The sequence below is a fragment of the Varanus komodoensis genome, unplaced genomic scaffold (assembly GCF_004798865.1).
Source record: "Varanus komodoensis strain SLA01 unplaced genomic scaffold, ASM479886v1 scaffold6_4, whole genome shotgun sequence".
Classification (NCBI taxonomy): domain Eukaryota; kingdom Metazoa; phylum Chordata; class Lepidosauria; order Squamata; family Varanidae; genus Varanus; species Varanus komodoensis.
Genome location: NW_025336347.1, coordinates 10,525,804 through 10,548,516, shown reverse-complemented (window position 1 = coordinate 10,548,516; position 22,713 = coordinate 10,525,804). Strand labels below are relative to the sequence as shown.

At 44.2% G+C, this 22,713-nt stretch overlaps 1 protein-coding gene across 2 annotated transcripts in view; it reads left to right on the top strand.

Annotated features, from left to right (window-relative positions):
- The window catches only part of TAFA1 (TAFA chemokine like family member 1), a 364,814-nt gene extending 342,406 nt beyond the window's left edge, over nucleotides 1-22,408 (top strand). For both annotated transcript variants that reach the window (XM_044451694.1, XM_044451695.1), the window contains exons 4-5: nucleotides 11,992-12,116; nucleotides 21,473-22,408. In XM_044451694.1, the coding sequence (XP_044307629.1) occupies nucleotides 11,992-12,116; nucleotides 21,473-21,490 (143 nt within the window). In that variant the 3' untranslated portion in view covers nucleotides 21,491-22,408. The remainder of the gene's footprint in view (nucleotides 1-11,991; nucleotides 12,117-21,472) is intronic.
- The last annotated feature ends 305 nt before the right edge of the window (nucleotides 22,409-22,713 follow it).

The window sequence follows — 22,713 nt, the reverse complement described above, 5'->3', positions numbered from 1 at the left end:
GAAAACACAACTATTATTGATCTATGACATTTTAAGGAAAAACCTAATCAGTTTTTACTCCCATATGATTGATACCTGTAGTTGCATTCGGAGTTGAAATAGTTGAGGAATAATTTTCAAGGTTATGTGATCACATCCATTGAGCTGCAAAAATGTGGATCAGAAAAGACATGGAAAAAACTACTTTCCCTGAAATGACACTGGTGTAGTCAGGACCAGCCCACTGATAAAGAGGTTCAACCACGCGCTGTCTTTTAGCCATCAAACAGTCATCAAGGCTGGGGAGAACCACCTGGATAATACCTGGCCTTTATTGCTGCATTAAGTCTGAACAAGGCAGTTTTCAAAGGTAAACTAATTGAAAACAGGCAGGTGTACATCAGCTTTACCCACAGCACTCCATCATCTCTTAAGACTGCTTTCACATATTTTAAAGCAAAAACAAATGCTGAGATATTCTTACAAATACTCTTAAGGTATTTTCCCTTTTTACTTGGTATTATCTTGATAGTGGTCATTAGGTCCATTTAAAGAAAATGATTTGAAATCATGCTATTGAAAAGAGAGTCATGGAATTTTATGTTATATTTGCAGAGAATAATGCACCTTTATTTTATATGCATTTTGCCATCCTGATATGCAGTAGACTGTGTACTACACAGCAAATTATCTTCCTCTAGCTCTATTTTTATCCTGACATTGCTCTGAAAATATCTCAAAATCTGCACTGCCAAGAATATGATATTAGAAACCATCTCCTCCTTCCTCGTGTCCTGTTGAAATCTCTGTGGTCAGCTCAGAGATGTATGCCTCTCGGGTGTACAGTATAAAATGCACCACAACGTCCACAACTGTTCCTAGCAGCTGCATTTGTGGAGCTTCCTTCCTCCAGAGGTCCATCCCAGAAGCAAGATGTATTTATTGTGACATCTGAGTGTTTATATGTGGGTCCAGGGATTGGTTTGCTAGGTGTGTGTGTGTCTGTGTGTATCTTCAAGCAGCCATGATGTTCTCGTCTATGCATGCCTTGGTCATCGCTTTTGTGTCCTCAAGTTAAATGCCTGGAATAAGCTGAGCTCAGAGGACCTCAGAGCAGGTTTTAACCTACCTGCTCTGGAGAGGCTCTCACACCTTGAAGGGGCCGTGGGACATACCTTAGCCACTGGCTTTGTCCAAGCAGGGCAAGCGGGAAGAAGAACTTGCAGTCCAGAAGCATTTTGGAGAGGCTGTCAGGATCCAGTATTCCAGCACAGAGCTAAAAGGGGTGGGACTAAAAACACCCTAAATGCCAGCATTTTTTAGTGTGATGCTCTTATTGCCAGTAATTAAGTATTGGGAGAGACATTTAGAAGTGGAAGAAGCTGCACAAAATCCAGGAAGTCATCAAATGATCAGTGACTGGGGAAAGGCTGAGTCGGGGTGGGGCGGGGGTGTCCTTATGCAAAAGCCAACATGGTTGCTGGAATGCCAGGCTGAGACTGGAGAAGGCCGGGTGCTGGCCACTCGGTCACGAAGCTCCCCGGATGACTCTGGGCCACTTGCTGAGGCTCAGCATACTGAGTATACTGCGCAGGCTTGTTGTAAATGCAGAAAGAGGGTTGCCATCTTGGACTCCTTGGAGGAAAGGCAGGATACAGATATTAGAAAAAAGACTGACAGGCAGTCCTAAAGGACCAGGTTTGGCTCCTAGGACTAAGGTCCTGGAGTCCAATGTAAGGGAGAGTTCTTACAGTATAAGGACAAGGGCACAAGGAGCTACTCAGAAGTCAGTTACAAGGGCAGCACGGTTCCCTGGGCGATTCCTCTCAAGGAGGCTCTGTCTCATGGGGTCTTCTAGGGCTCCTTTTGAGGGTGATGCCTGCACTGGCTTTTCTGCCTTGGGGTCTTCAGCTTCTCCTCCTGATCATGGGGGTCCAATGAGTCATGACGCCTCCAGCACGCAGAGCACCTCCTGCATCAAGACCTGCCACTGTGACACCAATAAACACTCGAGCACAAATCGAAATGTGCATCTAAAGATGGATGTCGACTCCATCCACGCATCATTCCTGCAATAAGATGTGTGGCGTGGCCTCCCTTACACATGCTGTTGCAGCTAGTCATGCAGAAATACCACTTTCCAAAAAAATAGCTTGAATTGGACTGGCGTGCCGGAGCTTAAATATTAGGGTGCAGGATTCGGGTTAGGTGTTGTAAAAATCCGATCGTCTCTGGTCATAATTCTCCAGGCACCATTAGGCTTACAGTCCACAGTACAGTCAAACTCATCTCAGCTATCATTTCCCTCTTCTCTCTAAGCCATCTCACTTGCCATGATTGAGAAATTAAACCTGCTACAGTATTTTCAATATAACACTTAGAAATAGAGTGCTTGGGAATCAGACACTGGAAGCCAGTGCCAAGCCGGGTGTCAGTATGTGACTCCAAAACTAGCATGGTCAAACCAATCTCAACAATCAGGACAGCCTTCCCTTCAAATCCCTCCTTCCCAGTGTTTGAAGGGGCAATTTGCTTTCAATTATAAGTAATGCCATTTTAAAAGCCAAGTGAGTGCAGACTCTCAGATGCAGTTTTATTTGTCTTGGTTTGATTCAGTATTCATTTTATTGCTCAAGGTATGAAATGATTGTCAGCTCTCCAGTAGCGCCACTAGCACTAAGTCCACAGTCTGGAGTTAAGATCTGCTGTATGACTTGGGAATGCATTTTTAAAAGTAGCAATTTCTAAAACCAAAGAGGAAATTGTTTTTGAGATTGAAGCTTGGTCTTGATCCAATTTTAAAGCTCACTTCATGTTACAATTTCAAAGAGGTCTTTTGTTTCGATCTTGGTTGTTCCTTTCCTGCCCACCCACCCTGCAGAAAAGCTAAGCACACCAATCACAAAGGTCTACAAGTCAGTTAGCTAGTGCCATTTCATGCCGCTGAGAGGCTGCTACATTCCAGAGCAGTGTTTCCTGGGGCCCAGAGAGATGTACCTAAGTAACATGAATACAAAAAATCATCAATGACAACATCCCCCTCTGGTATCCCACCCTTTAATTTTTGCATTTATTTTTGCTACCATTTATTTTCACTGCAGCCCAACATGCAGATTCCATTGTTGTTCTTAAGAGCATCCTTAGGAAGAATCTTGCCCTAAAGTTGAAATCCACCATTCAACCTGGTTAGACGGTGTCAGAATCCCGGAATCTCAATTTGAGAAGAGGGAATAAAACTCGGGTTTGTGGGAAAGACCAAGCATCCAGACCATCTGAGGCTTTATTGTATTACTCCAAGGTTCCCGCGGTACACTCACGATAATGCATGTGTTACCGGGCAGACAGAGGTGAACTCTGCTGCAAAGCTTCAATACCATTACAGGGTTTTTATACCCTCCCAGGAACAGGGAAATTGATAACAGAATGCAGAGATTACAATAAGATTCTGAGGTCATCACATACAGAACAGATAAAGGAATGTCAGTCAATCCTACAGTAACAATGAGATTACAATATTTCTAATTGCCTGTATTGACACTTCAGTTCAGTAGCTTGAACCCATCTCCAGGTCTGCTTAGACATGTAAATTCAAGCTACTGAGAAACTGTGCATGAGCTCAAGACTCTTATCTAGATTCTAGACATTCTGAATTGGCCAGGGCACATGGAGCCTCTGGGCAAGGAAGATACTTCCTTGAATTCCAACAATGACCATTTACAATGTATATTTGTACTGAATGGCCTGTCTACTGTAGCCCACAGCTAAAGGTGAGAGAAAGGAGCGGGGGAATGCCATTTTAAACAGTGACAGCTTGGTTTTGAGAAGGAAGACAGGATTTGATCCCACAGTGCAAAGGCACACAGGAGTAATGCTTTTCAGACAGGATTTATCCAAATTTTCCCAACACGGTAGCTTCTTTCCAACATCTACCACTCTTTTGATGTTAATCAATACAGTGAATGCTAGATATGGCAAGAAAGCAATTTATTTCTTGCCCATGAATGAGGCAGCTTACATTCCTGAAATAAAGAAATTTTTAGCAAGCCTTTAGGAATAAGAGTGGCATCTGTAGCACTGTCCTCAAACTCACTTAAGCTAATTTGCATTTGCATTTAAGACACAGTGAACAGTTTAAGTGAAAGCCTGATGACTTCGTTAGCTTGTTGACAGTACAGTCAGGCTACCCATAATCCCTCTCTCCTCTGAAAACTATTTGTGACTCAAATGTGACATTTTGGACCATTCCGAGTTCAGTGACAACAGCGTGAACCACAAAATGAGGCTATAGCCTCATTTGTCTTTGTAGCCTTCTCCCAATATGTCACCATGCAATTTTTCCCTTCTTGTTGTCCTAGGCTATCCCCAGTAGAAAACAATTAAAATATGTAAAATATTCAAATATGTCGACTGAAAATGAAATGTCTTGCATTCACTGGAAAAATTGAGTCTACTTTCGGTCCATGAATGCCAGATTCAGGATATCTCAAAATGTACCTTTGTTGAAGACAGATTAAATGCATACTTTTTTTTAGGATTATGAAAACTTGCCAGAGGGTGCCATTGAAAACAGTTTCCCTTTGTAGTGTTCGTTCCCATCCTGGGCATAAAACTAGCTCATTGTGTAGTTCATGGCCACCATGGTGTGATTCCTCACACATTCTCCCATGGTCTTGGGAACTTCTAGCCAGTGGTGGAAGGGATGAACGTAGTAAGAGAGCCTCCAGCTACGGGGCAGCATACACAGGAGATACATAAATAAATAGGTTGTTCTGGTGGGTTGGGGCACTTCATCTCTGTGTGATCCCTGTACATTTACGACACTCCTGAACAGCTTTTCCCAAACTGGTCCCTCGAATGCTTTGAACCTGCACCTTGCATTTCCCAAGCGTTAGACATGGGGCAGATGGAAATTCAAATAAACTGAAGACTTCCGGAACTGAAGGAACTTGGGGCCATGTGCCACTGCTGTGCCAGGCCATCCTGCAGTCTTCTTCAGTGGTCTCCTTGTGCTGAAGATAAAGAAAGTCCTTTGTTCAGTCCATGGGATAAACAGGGTTAAAACTGCTTCAGTTCAATAGGATATTCTTCCAAGTAATCAGTGATATGACATCACCAAACATTAATGCGCTTCTTGTTCCCAAGGGCATCATACTCAGCCCAGGCACAGCCTGATTTGTTTTATCTTCTCCTTTTGCTCTGAGCAAGTGAGCGTTCTGATTACCATAAAGCTCGAACACTCGCTTTCAGTTTCTAAAAGACATATGGCTCTATACTCATTCCTGAGTGTATGGCCACCAATTTGACCGATGTTGTGAGGGGCTCAGGCATATTCTCAGAGTCTGACACTGCCAGTGACTGTGAGCCAGGCTGGCTGTACATTCATCTCCAGGGCCTTTGCTTACCGGTTGTGGGAACACAGGCAACAAGGTGAAGGCGCACTGATGTTCTCCTCGTGAGCTTTCCACAGGGAGCTGGTTGTCCTCTCTGCAAACGAAATGCTGAACTAGTGCAGCACGGCTCTTCTGAACGGCTCACCATCCATACACGACTGATTCAACACATTGGACTGCAGGAAGAATTACACATTTTAAAAGCCACAAAACAGGAACAGTCCCACTCGGAATGATTGTCGCAGCAGTTCATGCCTGTTCTCATTCACGGCAGCATGGCCCATTGTTAAGGAGCCGTTGATTTGCCATCATCCTTAGCAATCTGTTATCCCATGTTGCAAAGTGTTATGCCGCTGAAGCCTTGAATGAACGCTTCTTAAATGGAATCAAAGGAATTCAACCAGAGAGAGGTGGACTCTGCAGTTGGCAACATCTTCTCTTTCTTTAAGACAGCTTTGCTCAACTCCAAATCCTTTGTTATCCACTTTTTATTCTTTTTACACATTCAGGCTCCTGTTTTACAGCTCCCAGAGCAAATGACATCTCCGTCTGATTGTGAAATGCGTAATATTTTGGCTGCTGTGTTCTTTCGTTCTGGCCTTTGCTTTTTTCTTCTAAAATTTCCAAGTTCCCAGTACTACAATTCACTCTGTACCCCACGGCATTGTAATAAAAATAAGAGAGACAGTATGTCTCATTCAATTCTCTGAAATCTTGTTTTTTAAGGAATAGGTGAGCCCAGGGTTGCAGACATTCCTTTACTACTTTGTATCATTTTTTATAGATCTGAACCTGCCTTCCAGAATGATTTACCCACCTCTGTGCTGTTTCCCTTGTATAAAGTCTCCATCGGTTGTGAGCATCTCTCCCTGGGAGTTTGGGTTTTCCTTTAATCCAATCCATTTAGAAAATGAGTCACAATTTATTGAATGAAGAGGAGAAAATTGATAGCTTTTCATTAGCCTGACAAACTCTTTTTCACTGCTGGCATCTAAAATGTGATCTCTATTTAAATTTTATTTATTTCAATCTTCTCTGGTGGGAATGAGATTAAAATGAAATGTCTTGCACTAAATGCTGCAATGTTTTCCATTACTTTCGAGAATGCTGTACTGGTTTTGCCACGCAACTGTGCACTGGCCTTTGTTCAAGCTACAGAACCATTTCCAGATGGGTCAGATTCTGTTCTTACATGGTTGATTAAAACAGCAAGGTGTCTGCTGATCAGGATGGGCAGTGGACATCATGAGTTCTGCATTAACTGACCACCTGGACATCACTTTAGAAAGTCTTAGAGAGGCAGTCTGTAAGACTTTCCCTGAGACAATAATTCCCTAGAAAACCAGGATATTTAGAAATGTTAAAAATGGTTTTACCAGTGGAAGGAATGCTATATTTTGTGGTTTTGAATATTAGCACTTTCACAAAGCTGCAATTCCCAAGGTTCATGAGAGTGAACTTGGTAGTATGGAAGGGCTTGGAGGGAAAGGGAGAAGCAAAAGAGCAATTAAGTCAGCATCCTCACAGTGAACTGTCTTGAAGGGTTTTAAAGAAACTGAACCAAGGGCCAAAATTGCAGGTGTTGCTAAACTTGTAATTGCCTGGAGCACAAAGCTTTAGTTTTGATTTTACTGGAAATACAGGCAGGGGGTAGTAGGTCTGGGACCATAATGCATGGAAGGCTGGGTTAGCTCTTCTCCTGCCAACCAAAAACTTTCCAGCACTGCTCTTAGCCCTGTTTTCCATCTGGACCATGTGGGGAAGGTATTCCCTGCTCTGCAGTTCCTACTCTGATCCTACACCACATGCTGCCTCTAGTAATGACTAAAGAAGGGATTCCTGCTGTGTGCAGGGACATGTTTGGTGTTACCTGAAGTTTGGCCCTCAGACTGGGAGGAAGCTGCCATAAGTCCCACTGAAGACCATTCCAAAAATCTAGCAAAGGCAATGGTCTTTGGATTGGCTAGTAGATGGTATTATAACTGCTACCAGTTTTAGGGACTGATATGAAACATCTGTGGACATCAGTATGACCCCCTTATCAGTATTTTAATTCTAAAAGGGCAATGCAACCTTAAGTGTCACCTTTCAATTTTGAATGGGTTGATTCAGAGCTGGAAGCAATCTTTCGAGTTGCAGAAGAAACAAATTCTAGCAGTGAAAAGTGGAAGGAGATTCCCTGTTCCCACTGAGCTCCACCCTCTTAATTTCTTTTGGAGGGACTATCAAACTTCTGCAGCAGCTTTTCAGGAGGGGAGAATCAGAATTGGAGAAAAGTAACCTTTCCTGCCTTGCATCCTCCAAACCTTTTGCAGCTGAACCCAAGCAGCATTACTGATGTTGTCAGTCTGTATGATCAGTGACTATGCAAATCAAATGCTGACACAAATCAAATACCAATCCCCAAATCAGTGTTTCAGTTTTGAAAGAGACATTTGAGGCATGTATTTGCAAATACTTAGTTGCTTTAAAACCAAATGTGATGATAGATTTTGACCCCAACTGTCCAGTGGTAACTTAAATATGCCCAACCAACCCACTTTTGAATGCCATGTTTCTAGGTTTAAAGTGTTTAGACAGTTTAAGCGTACAAATGAAAACAAGAATATTGATGGAAGCCTCTATCAGTTTTGGTTTCTTTCAGCCTCTCATTTTTCTAGTCTTCAGTTTATCCCAAAGTTTAAAAACTTTTCCAGGCTTAAGTTAGATTTATCTCAAACACTAGCTTTTTAAAGAATGCATTTTTGTATACATTTCTTCAGATAAATGAAGTTTTGTGTGTAATTTTGCAAGTATACATACCTTTGGCAAGCAATTTTCCTAATATCCATTTTAATGGTATTTTCACTAATGTAGCCACTTTTGTGCATATGCCCCTAATGGAGACATTTTATAGCAGAAATCCACTGTAAAATTCAGAGAAGTGCACCTTTAACAGAAGGATAACAGAAAATGGGTTGAAAGTCAGAAATTAAGTAAAATACAAACTGAACTAATTTCCACTGCAACATCCCTAAACAAGAGATGAAACCAGGGATCCTTTTTTACTGGTGTTTTCTTGAGCAATACCTTTTACAGATTTTATAGAGGCCACTCGATCATTTTTATATTTCCATAGCATTTGGTCCTTGCGACACGGCTTTCTGAGACTTACTTGCACTATTTTAGGCTTACATTCCAGAGCTAAGCAAAAGGAAACATGGCAAACAGCAAGCCCGGATACCTGCACTCACAATGCATCTGCCCAACGCCTTTATGTGCCATGCGGTGACGGGGAGAAAGAGAAATAGTGCCGCAGGGAGCTTTTGCACCACTCAGAGAAGACTTCATACAGATCAGGTTCAAGCATGACTCATCTTTGTATGGTATTTCTAACCTTCATGTATTCTGGAGACAGTGCATTAAAGCATCAAATTAACTTGCTTACGCTTTTGGGAAACCCCAACTGAGCTGATTTCCAAAAATTCATGTTGCCTTTATCCCTGTGGATGCAGATGACTTTGACCACCCCCAAGTAATTTCTAGAAGTCGTATGTGTCCTCGTCAGGCGTGCTTCTTTGTCTGCCACAACTGAATGCTTCTGTTGAAAGTTTACCTGCTGGGTGTAGTTTGATAAGGTGGCTGTTTGATAAGGTGGGTTATTATTTCATCTTTCAGTTAAGGTCAGTGATAACACGACTGGTTGCATTCAGGAACAGTGGCCACAAACAAGAAGAGCATTGTACTGTGAGATTTACCATTCTTTTATTTATGCCATTTCATGCCATGATGTTTAAAATATTTCCTTTGGATCTCACACTTTTCTCACTGCATGTGAAAATTAGATGTGCTAAGGAAGTGGGTGGGAAACCTGTGTCACTCCAGATGCTGTTGGACTGCACCCTGTGTCACTCCTAATTGTGACAGGGCATGCAGTCCAACTCACCCAGTTGGTTATGTTGGCCTGGTAGGACAGATTTAAATTGGAGCTCAACAAGACCTTAAGGGCCATAGGTCTTCTTGCCCCTCTGCATTAAGGAATTGCATCACCACCACCATATAATAATAGGATAAAAACCCTACCCCTTGTCACCTTCTGTAAGTTGCTGCCTGTTCTTGGTTGGTAGAAGGGAGAGATGTTTGCAAAATCCACTTGAGTTCCTTTTTGATCAGGATTTACCCAGTTCTCCCCTTCTGGACCAAATGTGGACTCAGATACAACCTTTGGCTGAAGTTCATTTATTTCTGAGTGTGCAATATGATGCACACTTGCAGCACTTGCCAGCATGCACACATTGGGAAATGTGCATTAAAAATGTGTGCTTCTGGGAAGTGTTCAAACATGCACTTTAATCAATGGACAGGCATACATACCTTCCAAGATGTGCACTATTAATGCATACATTTGGGAAAATATGTATGGATACACATGGATTTCCATGCAAAAAGGCAGTGCTTGTGATGTTATATAGACTCAAATCAGAATGAGCTTCAAGACAGAATTTGAAACTCCAGTTTTGTTAGTTCGGAGAGCTGAGGGGGAAGGAGGGACGGAGCTGTTCAGAATGTAAAGAGGCCGACTGAGGAGGGAGCCAAGAGTTTCTAAGGGGTGCACCCAAGTTGTTCTTTCAGAGATCTTATTGTCTAAAAGCCCTCACTATTATTCTACTCATATTTCTATCAATAAAGCAAATTACAAAGACACCTTAAGTTTTCTGTGCTCTTTCATGCAAAGAAAGTTAAACCTAGTAGTATTGACCCTGGAATTTCTCATTGCTGGCAAAAGTGGAGAGCATGTAACAATAACCTAGTAGACGTAGAATGAAATAAATACAAAATAACCTTATATTTTCTTTGCTCTTAACAGCATTTTTCCCCTTTGCAGCAATTCAAGCCTCTGATTGCTGCACTGGGATTTACTTTGCTAAATAGGGATTGTTAACTTTTCTGTGACAAGCTTTTTTTACCTACCATCAAAGAATGTGATGGTTTCGACGTAATAAATAAAAACCATTTGGATATGATCGTGTCTTTATTCTTGAAACAGAATAAAAGCAATGCTCTGGAACAAACACAACATGAAAAAATAGAGTCGTGATACAAAAGGACATGATAAATGCTTTCAGCAAACTCTGCACATACCTGAATAGATATCTGAGAGCACTTGCCATATCGAACAGAGGTCCACTTCAGGGAATGCTGGCTGGGAAGACTGAAAATTGTAGGACCATTTTCTGTCTAAGCCTGCATAGATAGGATTGCGGCTTTGGCCTTTCTACATTCGATGCTGCAGTCCTAGGTGTGCTCACCTGGGAATACGCTCCACGAATCAGGCTGAGTTCTAGTTCTTCCTTGGAAGGGTTTCTTTGTTTTCTTTTACTTTAAAAGGCAATCTAAAATAAGTAAAACTATGAACATGTCCTTCAAATTTCATAAGTATACCACATTCCATATGCTCTGTTTTAATCTATGCATTTTATATTCGAATAAGTTTAATAAAATAAGCTTATGTTGATTAGAGAGTAAATATTGTATATCTTTTGATTTTTTCCCCCAACATGTCCATTTATTTCAAGGTGGGAAAAGGGGGTGAAAAATATCCCCCCCCCGCCCACCTGCCCGCCACCACTGCCCTGTGTTAAAGATTTCCAGAAATATTAAATTGATGGGGATGGATGACATCCATGTCAGATGCACTAGATCTCGGTACTTTTCCACACTCTGGTTCTTGTCATTGTACTTGACCTCAAGACTGGACTGCTGACATGCATGTTATATGGGGGCCGCCCTCAGGATCGGTCTGGAAGCTGCAGCTTGTGCAGAAGGTGGCTGTGCGGGGAACTGGGGGTCCAGTGCCGGCATCTCTGCACTGGCCACGGATTAACTGCCCTGCCATGTTCAAGGTATTGTTGCTGCTTTGTTAGACCCTGAACAGCTCAGAGCCGGCTCATCTGAGACACCACCTTGTTCATATAAGCCACCCTGGCGATCAGAGGGGCTGGGCTTGCTAGCCATGCCACAGCCCACCGAAGCCCATTTGGCCATGGGACAGAGAAGGGACTTCCTAGTGGTGGCACCTACCTTGTGGAAGGATCTCCCCGTTGGGATCAGGTGGGCTTCTGGTGTGGAGGGCACTTGTTTGCCCAGATGTTTTCCTGACCACTAACACTGTCAGCTACCACTGGTTATTTAATGAGATTGTATCATTTTTCATCATTCTTTTATTGTTTTAATGATGGGTTTTATTGTACTTGGTCATGACTTTATCATACAAACTATTTGGTTTCTTTAAAAAAATATTATAATAATGGCATAGGAAATCTGAAGGAAGGAAGGAAGGAAGGAAGGAAGGAAGGAAGGAAGGAAGGAAGGAGAGAGAGAGAGGGAGAGAGAGAAATCATTTGTGGCTAGCACAGGTAATAGCTGGGATCCATAACCTCATGGAGCATTCTGCCATGTTGCAGCAGTTCTCAGTATGAGCTGTGGACTTGAGTGAGGCAGAAATGAGTCCCACGGGGCTGGTGGTATGGCCTGGCCTGGTTTACTTTGATGCTTTGTACTTTCTCCACAAAACTTGTGCCAGGGAAACATGCTTAGGGGAGCAAGATGAATATTCACAAATGTTTTGCTGATTCCCTTTTAGCATCAATAGTCATTGGGAAATGGTGGTGTGAAATGGAGCCCTGCCTAGAGGGTGAGGAATGCAAGACATTGCCGGACAATTCAGGATGGATGTGCGCAACCGGCAATAAAGTCAAGACCACCAGAGTAAGTCCTTTTTCTCTTTGCCTCTCTTTTCTCAAGTTCAGGAAACAAGATGCTTTCTGCTGTGCTGCCCCCCTCCCGTTTTTCATCCTCCTTCAAACCACTGGCAAACACCAGCAAGTTGCCTCGTTGCCCAGGTACCAGCATCTCAACTGGCTGCCTGGATGACTCCAAGGGGAGTCCTCAGCTGAACTCTGCTGGGCAGCTCAATTGCACTGAATCACCATGCCACCCCCGTACAAGTAATTTGCCCCAAGGAATAAAATAACCACCTTTCGGCAGGGCTGGTGCTGACTGTCAATGATCACTCTCAACTGCACTTCTGATCACAGGATGTTAAAAGTGCAGTTTAAACCAGCTCCATTGCAGAAAGAGCAATAATTCTAACTGAGCCCAGTCCTGGGTGGAAACTTTCTGCTGTGGCTGCCCCATCCCTTTCCCAGAATTCCCTGTCCGAGCATCCCATGCACTGTCATGAATATGGCTGGGAATGGGAATGATTCATAGGGCATCTGTAGGGTGTTCCCACCTGGGGCACCCTGTTGAGTATGTGCTCTTTTTGAAACTGGGCAAAGACCATCTTATTTTCACAAGCATTTCTATAGGTCACTCTCCATGGTTTTAAATTGCATCTACCTCGCATTTCTCGGTTTTACATTGGGGTTTTCTATTTTCATACAGTAGTTTTAAATGTTCCAACTTTTATATTGTATTTTCTCATGTTTTATAGTTTTGTTTTCCAACTGGATGTTTTAGAAGTAAATCTATTCCATAGATCATGAATTAGGGGTAAAATCGGAGCTAATGGCAATTCCACATCCCCCCGCCCCCCAGAGTGAGGGCATTGAAAGAGAAAGAAAAAAAAGTATCCATTGAAGAAAATTGAAGCTTTTCTCCCCACCCCTTCACCTTAAAACCCACCCCCTGTGGGAAGGTGGAATTTCAAGAAAAGGCAGAGAACTTAATGCCCCCTGCCGTGTGTCCTGGTCCTGAGTGAAATCTGGACCATGCGCATTTTCATTAAAGTAAAGAGAACCATCAAGCTGAGCTACAATCTACACAAGCACACAATGGAAGTTCACCCACTGGTTACACGTCTGCACCATTCTTCCACCAATGGAGTCCAAATCTGAGTTTGGGTGTCATGACAACACAGGGATGGAGTGGTCCTGGCTTGTTTCATTCAGGAGGGGTGGGCAGGCAGCCAGATGCCAGCACTCACCCCTCCTTCCACTCGATGGTTTAAACCATGGGTAGTTGTGACACGCAAAGCAGGCCAATATGCCTCCCTCAAGCACCTTCTCAGTGAGAGCATCCAGCACTTGATGACACACACACAGGTCTCTGTTTTTTGGTTTTGTATCTTTGCTCCTTTACTGGGCATCCTTTTTACCAGCTGTAAAAAGAAATTGTTGTTAGGTACTTAGAAGACTCATTAATATTCAGATATATGGTTCCGTCTGCTCTGTGTGGATTATTGTATTTCATTTCAATTAAGTAGCCATGGACATGGATCTTTAAAATGAAATAATCCCCCACACACACCTTAGCCTACCATGTATTTTTTCTCTCATCTCCGTACAGGACTTAGTTTAATTAGTTTGTGTGGGATGCCTTATAATATACATTCCAGTGACGTTTCGCTTTCTTACTTGAAAACATTACAAAAATGATTGCAACCAGTGAAGGTAAATCAGTGCATAAGTTTGAGTCATCTCTTCAAGCATCATCTGCACAGAATGCACAAGTAAAAATTGGGCTCAGTGAAAATTTTGCAAACAGCTTTTTTGGCAATCTGAGGTCCTGAACATGGGAGAGGGGTCGGTATAAGGGTCATTACAGCACACAGTAGAGATTTTAATGGTGCTGTTACTCAGCAAGGAGTTGTGTGTTCAAGTGGCATTTGGCATCTTCGTTTCTTTATTTTCATGATGTGTAGCCTCACCTCCCCTTCATGGATGTGGCGAAGGGGCTCGTGTTGCACAATGAAGCTATGAGCCATGCCATGCAGGGGCACCCAAAACGGACAGGTCATAGCAGAGAGCTCTGACAAAAGGTGATCCACTGGAGAAGGAGATGGCAACCCACTCCAGTATCTTTGCCATGAACACCCCATGGACAGTACCAAAGGCAAAGAGATACGACTCCAGAAGATGAGCCCCTCAGGTCGGAAGGTGTCCAATGTGCGCCTGGAAGAATGTTGTTCATGGGGTCGTGATGGGTTTGCGACTAACAGCGAAAACAACAGCCTTACCTTTCCTCAAAGATCCCTGTGTGGCTAATAGCAGCCGTCAAAGCATTGGCCTGGTTCACACAACACGGCAGGGCACCGTGGTGTCATTTGCCTGCTGCCCTGTGCTGAGCACCTGTGTGTGTCACTTTTGCATGTCACCCAGGTGACTGGCCTGCTCTGGTCCGGGGTCAGATAACCTTCAAATACTCCTGAAACAATCCATGAGGGTGTCGAATCTTCAGGCCACCCCTGCCACTGGGTTCGCACGACAGACTGGCTACCCAGCTGCCTGGCACAATGACCAACCTCAGTGGGAAATTAACCCAAGGTGGGTGTTGTGTCATAAGACCCAAGTCAATACCTTAACAATCTCCTTTTGGTTCTTTAGAAAGAGAGGAATCCATTCTATGAGCAAATTAGACATTTCCAGAAGCATTTCAGGGATCCTAACAGACTCATAAAAAGAGAAAATCAATTCCAGTCATCAGAGAAAAACAGCAAAGACAAAAAAGGCAGCTTGAGAGGTGGAATTGGTTTGCATTGCAATTGTTCACACAAAGGAAATGGCTATGTACTTATTGGCTGCAATGCACCCATGCAAACTGGACTGTGGTCTATCCCACAGGTTACATAAGAAATTATCCCCCCCCCCCTCCAAATATGTACCCTGATGCAGGGATGACATTTTTATTGGCGACTTCTCTGAAGAATTTGAAGGGGGAGTACACATTCAGGAGAATTTTTACATTCAGGGGAAGGGGGAACTTGCCATGTTTAGCTCTTCATGATGTCAAGCAGCAGCCCAGAAGACTTCAAATTCTGCACAGCATAACTCGATGGGAAAGACTCGACTTCTGGGATGGGCCAGCTTGTGCCCTCCGGTTGCTTTGGACTACAGCTCCCATGTGGACCAGAAAGCACAGAGGATGGGGGCTATAGCTCAAAGCAGGGCACCCAATTCCCCGGCCCTGCTCTACTTCATGACAATGTGCAACCTCCAGCACTGCCAGTCTGGTTACGCTAGCAACCTGCAAGCAACCTCCGACAGCACACCAGCAGTACAAGCCCATCACCCCACTTGCTGCTGTTGGCAAACCACTGGAGCCTGCTTCCACAGTGGCGTTCATGGACCAGAAGTCCTGGAGTGTCATCAAGTCACCTCCAACTTATGGAGATCCTATGGATGAAAGCTCTCCAAAATGGCCCCTCCGTGATCGCGCTGCTTAGCTGTTACAAGCTCAAGGCTGTGGCTTCCTTTCTGCAGTCAGTCCATCTCATATCTGGTCCACCTTTGCTTCTTCTGCCCTCAATATTCCCTGGCATAACTGTGTTCTCCAGTGAGTCCTGCCTTCTCATCGTGTGTCCAAAGTAAGAATGCCTCAGTTGTCTCACTTTTGCTTCGAGGGAAATCTCTGGATACTGTTCACAATGTGGCTCCCAGTTACACTGACAGGAAAAAGGAAAAGTGTTTGTTTGTTTGTTTACAGCATTTCTACCCTGTCCTTAACAGTGTCTCAGGATGGATTACAACATAATCAAATAAACAATAAATAAACAGAAAAAGTACAACCCACATAATACAATAAGATAAGGTAGAATGCAATAAATAAGATAGAATGTGGCTAAGCATGAGAATAAAAGTAGTTACAAATTTAAATATTAAAATGTTGGGTAAATAAAAAGGTTTTTACCTGGCACTGAAAAGAATATAGCATTGGTGGCAGGAGAACCTCTCTGGGGAGCACATTCCACCATGAAAAAGGCCACTAGAACTAGTCACTAGAAATCTGGAATCTGATCCTATTGCAATGCCCCTAAACTCTGAGGCGTGTAGTCATCCTACTGAGAGCAGGAGGAGTGGTAGAGGTGGACCTCACCTCCTCCTCTTCCTGCTCTTCATGTGTCACTAGATGGGCTTTTTGCCATCTGACATCTGGGCTCCCCTCCCTTCCCCTCCCCTCCCCTTTCCCACCTACCAGAACACTCTGCAAACTCACCACAAACTCTTCTTCCAGGGCACCGAGTGGCGATGCCATAATGAATTCGTTCTCCTTGCAGAGCTACCTCTGCACTTGCCTGTCCCCCACCAGGAGCCAAGAAGGCACTTTCTGTCACGAAAGAGCCGCGATCCCTGAGGCACCCCTCAGCGTCAGGCCCGATGGCCCTGATGAGGGAACAGCATAGAGGGCCAGAGGCCAAGGTCCGAGGGAGCAATTTGCATCTCATCTTTTTCCAAGGATGGCGGACCACGAGGTTTATTGGAGGCCGCTGGGAGATGCCGGGGGAGGACCAGGAGCCTTGGAATCACCCCACTGGTCAGATGATGGAGTGCGGGGTGGGAGGAATAAAGGACCTGGGGCAGTGCTGGTGAGCCTATGGCACGCCTGCTGCTGCAGGCACGTGGGGCCCACTCTGTCGGCATGCGAACCAAGTCGCCCCAGCATCAACCCAGCAGCTGAGCATCGGATAACAGCACACAGAGGGGCCATGCGCATGCTCGGAAAGGAGTAGTGGCTCCAGGCAATGAGGTCACGAACCACAACTCATGAGCTGCAACACATCTGAGCCTTCGGATGCCTGGTCACTACACTGCCAAGGAGATATATATTTTGCTTAGACTGGCTGTGAGATGCTTTTTCTAAACTAAAACTTTAGAATTCAGGGTTTGTTGAGTGTTGGCACTTTGCAATGAATAAGTGGGTTTGAGGTTGCAGTTTGGGCACTCGGTCTCTCAGTTCGCCATCACTGGGTTAGGGTTGGAAAAATGAGGTGTCCTGGCATGATTTTGATGGTTGGAATGTGCCTACAATGGGCAGAAAAGATGAACAGTGCAGGAACAGTTACTCGAGGAAGGCTTTTTCAAAATAGCCCTCTTTTCAATGGAACTTTAGCCCTCTGTTTGGCTTAGGGGTGTGCCCCATGGTAGGGTCAAGGTTAGAAAAATGAGGTGTTCTGGTAAGTTTTTGAAGGTTAGAATGTGTCAGGAATGGGCAGAAATTATGAGCTGTGCAGAAAAAGCTAATCAGGTAAGGCTTTTTCAAAATAGCCCTCTTTTGGATGGAATTTCAGCCCTCTATTAGGGTTAGGGGTTAGGGTTCGACAAACGAGCTTTCCTGGTCAGATTTTGATGGTTGCAATGAGCTTAGAATGGGCTAAAAAATGAGTTGTGGAGAAAAAGGCACTGAAGGATGGCATTTTGAAAAGCACCCTCTTTTCAATGAAACTAAAACCCTCTGTTGGGGTTAGGGTTGTGCACCAGGATAGGGTTAGTGATAGAAAAAACAAGTGTTCTGTTAAGATTTTGATGGTTGGAATGTGCTTAGAATGGTCAGGAAAGATGAGCTGTGCAAAAAAAGCTACTCAAGGAAGCCTTTTTCAAAATCGCCCTCTTTTTGAAGGAATTTTAGCCCTCTATTAGGGTTGGGGGTGTGCACCCAGGTAAGGTTAGGTTTAGACAAATGAGGGGTCCTAGTAAGATTTTGATTGTTGTAATGTGTCTAGAATCAGCAGAAATGATTAACTATGCAGAAAATGCTAATTAGGGAAAGCTTTTTCAAAATAGCCCTCTTTTCAATGGAATTTTTGCCCTCTCTTAGGGTTAGGGGAGTGGACCGGGGTAGGGTTAGGGTAAGAAAAACTAGGTGTCCTGGTTAGATTTTTATCGTTGTAATTTTTCTTAAAATGGGCAGGAAAGATGAGCTGTGCAGAACCAGCTACTCAAGGAAGGCTTTTTCAGTCGCCTACTTTTCAATGGAACTAAAACCCTCTGTTAGGGTTGGGGCTGTGTACCAGGGTAGGGTCACGGTTGGAAAAACGGTGTGTCCTTGCATGACTTTAATGGTTGGAATGTGCCTAGAATGGGAACAAAAGTTGAGCTGTGGAGAAAAAGCCACTCAAGAATGGCATTCTCAAAATCACCCTCTTTTCAATGGAACTAAAACCCTCTGTTAGGGTTAGGGATGTGCACCAAGGGTTACAAAAATGAGGTGTCCTGGTAAGATTTTGATGGTTGGAGTGTGCTTGGAATGGACTGTAAAAATTAGCTCTGCAGAAAACTCTACTCAAGGAAGGCTTCTTCAAAATTGCCCTTTTTTCAATGGAACTTTACCCGTATATCAAGGTTAGGGGAGTGCGCCAGCGCAGGGGCAGGGCAGTGGTGGTGAATCTATGGCACGCGTGCCACAACAGGCACACGAGCCCTCCCTGTCGGCTCGCGACCCAAGTCGCCCCAGCATCACCCCAGCAGCCGTTGATCAGATAACAGCACACAGAGGGGCCATGCGCATGCTCGGTAGGGAGTAGTGGCGCCCGGCGATGAGGTCACGAGTCGCGTCTCTTTCGCCAGAACTCGGCCAAGCTTTTGGATGGCTGGTCAGTGCACTGCCAAGGATATATATTTTTTGCCTGTACTCGCTGTGCATTGTTTTTTCTAAAGTAAAACCTCAGTTTTCAGGTTTTATTGGAGTGTTGGCACTTTGCGACAAATAAGTGGGTTTTGGGTTACAGTTTGGGCACTTGGTCTCTAAAAGGTTCTCCATCACTGACCTCGGGTGAGAGTGAGTAGGGATCTTTTTTCCTCTCCTACCCACACTGCCTGCCCATTGCAGAGGCCTGTTGCTCCCCTACCAGAGCCTGAACTGTAGACCTAAACACAGTATAAACGAATAGAGCAGCCTCGTGCTACCTTTCTGATTATCTTTCATTAGTGCTACAAAACTGGATTGTATGAGAGTGGGGCAGGCAGAGGGAGGTCAGCTTGAGTCTTGTGCAGCTGGTTGCTGCTCCCCCTTTCCCCTCACCCCTTCTTTCCATTGTATCTCAACCCCATCCTTTTTCCACCTCCCTCCACCCTTATATCGCACTGCCTCAGTAAGAATCCTGTATCCCCTGAACTGCGCTTGAGTGGGACATGTGCCAGTTTCAGTGACTTGGCAGTGAAATGCCCAGAGTGCTTTAGCCAATTCATCACCAGGACCTACGGGAGAAGGCAAGTCTCTCCAGCATAACGTTACTATTTCAGAATGGGTGCTGATGTTCTCACTACTCAAATAGGCTGCTCCTGCTCAAAGGTGTTGTGGAAAAAACAGCACCTTACCAGGTGATGCTGTTGCAAGACTTGCATTCCCAATGTTCTGCTTCTCTTCCGGTGGTCCTGCAAAGATGGCCCATGATAAGCAGGGATGGGGCAACTCAGGCAGTTGCTTCCTCATTTTATTGCTGCTAGCTTGAAATACCCTTAATTATGAAAAAAATGTCATTTTCATGACAGTTAATCCATTAAGCGAACTTTAACACCCATTATGCATTCTGTGTCCAGGAGGATTCTTCCCCCTGCACCCCAACCTGCCCCTTCAGTGCTTAAAAGTCAGAAGGCAGAACAGACAATATTCTGACTGCCACAGCGAAGGCCTGTCCAGAACGCCAGCTTTGACTCACTTGTTGACCTATTTTACTTCTTTTGGACAAAAGAAGAGCTATTTGGAGCTCACTCTCGCCATCAAAAGCTGAATCAATAAAAAGCATCACTTCACCCACTTTATGCCTTTCATTAGAACAAGGTGTGCTACAAGAGTCCCGTGTCAAAGGTGAGGCTTTAATGCTCAGAAGGAGGGAGTGGAATTGAAAGCCCCGCTTCTCTGCTTCCTGTTCATGTGCACATTCACCATCCGCCAGCCCAGCAAAGCCTCTGGAGCTGCTCTCTCCTGTGCTGCAAGCCAGCCAGAGTGGGGCCTTTGACCAGAGCATAGGTGCTCATTCTCTGCCCAGTGTTCCTAATGGAACTAAGACTCCTGGATGGGCATCCAAAAGTCTCCTTCCCCAGCCTGATGTCTTTCAGTTCAATTGGATTGCTTTTCCAGTAATTCCCATCTGAATTATGGGAGTTTATTCCAACACATCTGAAGGATGCCAAGCTGTGAACCGCTGACTGGGGACACCAGGTTGGGTGCCACCAGGGGACTCTAGGTTGGATGACACCAAAGATGCCTGGGAAATCCGGGAGTGGTCTGCATGCTGTAGTGATTGCACCTGACCTGCAGCTTCCAAATTAATTCATGGAACAGAATGTCAGCCATTCCAGAACCTGCTGCCAAATTCGGTGTAGTAAGCCAAGGACTAGCACTGATGGACCTTTTTCTCATCTGAAACACTGGAAGGCATAGCAGCTTACACACACATCAAAAAAGTGCGCAAAGAGGGCAGGCATCCCCAGTCATTGTCACTGTGAAGGATACTACATCACCAAGCACTGTTCCTCAGAAGAGGACTCCTTGCCCCGCCTCGACAGACACAAAATCCACTCCGGTACCACAGCTGGTACCACATGTGGGTGAGCATTCCAGAGAATGGATGCCACTACCAAGAAAACCTTCTTAGGTGCCAGAACCTGATGACACACTCTTGGGTTGGAGATTTAGGACAATCTACAAGGGCTCCTTGGAAGACTCTGGGGCAGATTTGGTGCATACAGCAGGAGTTGGTTTGCTAGGTATCCTTTTCCCAAGTTACTTAGGGCAACAAAAAGCCCTGAAACATGATTTAGTAGCTGCTAGATAGACTCACTAGAGATAACCATCATGCTAGGGAAAGGGAAAGGCAGAAAAGGAAGAGGAAGACCAACTCTGAGATAGATCAGTTCCATAAAGGAAGCCACACTCTTGAGTTTGCAAAGACCAAACAAGGCTCTCACGGACAGGATGTTTTGGACAGGGTCCCCATAAGCCAGAGATGGCTTGAAGGTGCGTAACAAAGGCAGCCCCCGTGCATTTCGTTCCACGCAGCTGAACATGTGTGTGTGGCTCGGTGCGCCACTCAGCATCTTAGCACTGCATTCCTAGCTGCAGCTTATGATCCCGGTGTTGCTTATGCAGGAAAAGGAGTAAGATTTGCAGCAGCCCACGATGGGCAAGGCTCAACTGTTCTAAAGCTCTTGAATTAAAGGGTGGTTTTATTGCAGCTCGGGATGGTGTTCTTTTCTCCTTTGCCTGTGTTTCGTGCACTCTCTTGCTTATTCTTCTCCTGGCTTTGCAGCAATGGAGGAGGACAGCTTACGCCAGCTAAACTGGAGAATCAAAATGGTTCCCAAGGGACTGAGTATAATTTGTTTTTCTTCATTTTGTCATTGCAGATTCACCCGAGAACCTAACAAAAAATCTTCTGACAGCAGCCAGTGAAGGATCCCCTGACAGATAGAGGACAAAAATCTTTAAACTTTAAACCATCTCCAGCTTTTACAAGCCAAATGGGATTTTTTTATTTGCACTTTAACTCTGTACCAGAGGAAACTACAGTGACTTGACTTGTGTGGAGTCAAATACCCAAGGAAAATAATGCATCAGATTTGGCAACGGAGAAAATGAGAGCGAGAGGGAAAGCAGTTCTTCAAGTTTCATGATCTTGAAATATGAACAACAATCCTATAAGGGTGGATCTACAAAGTTTATTTCTACCAGTACGAAGTATATAAATATATAAGGTATTTTGAAATAAAGCCTGACTGTTTGAGAAACTGAGCAAAGCCACATTTTGCTGCAAATGCTTTGTAACCTTTTTTAAAAATAATTTTAAAAAAGCAAGAAAGTGTTTTGGAGAGGAAGGAGTCAGTAGAAAAAGAATACAAACTAGGATGACAAGTGATAAATGAATTGGAATGTTGCTTCTTTTTTCGTATAATGATTATGATGTTTTCAACTGGACATTCAAGGGAATTCAATTATTCCATCTTCCTGTGTTCTGGAGCCCTTTTTCTTTTTTTCTTCTCGTGCGACACTAGCATGCTGGCTCTGCTTACATTAACCGTTCTTTCTACTTCATTGATAATGTAACACCAGTTCCATGCTCTTCCAAGGACATCTTTTGGAGGCAATGGACTGGCCCACAGAGAAGAGAAAGACGTCTCTCTGCATTTGAAAAGGCACGGACTCTACCCAGAAGTTGAAGTGGCAGGCCTTTGGCAGACCGCGGGAAAGCTTATTAAAGAAGCACTGTACATATTATTGTCTACAGACTTTGTATAGCTGGTATAGACAACCCTAGTAAAAACAGAAACAAAACTGATCGCTAATTTCAGTGCTTTGTGTGGTTTGAGTGTGAGAACAATTTTATTATGTCTGATTAGGACAGGCCAAAATGTGTACCTGTCTGGGGTCTTCCCACTGATTTTCTATCACTGTGACAGCAATAGTAGGGAAAATCCTAGCAATGTGCTGGGCTGGATGGCCATGTCGGGGATTTCTAAGTGGGGCAAGAAATTAGGAGATGGGGTGGATCCGAGAATCACAGCAAGCTTCATCCCTCTTTCCATAAATTACTAAAAAGCAATGTGTTTTAAGAATGTTGTGGTCTCTTTATCGAAGAATATATTTAATT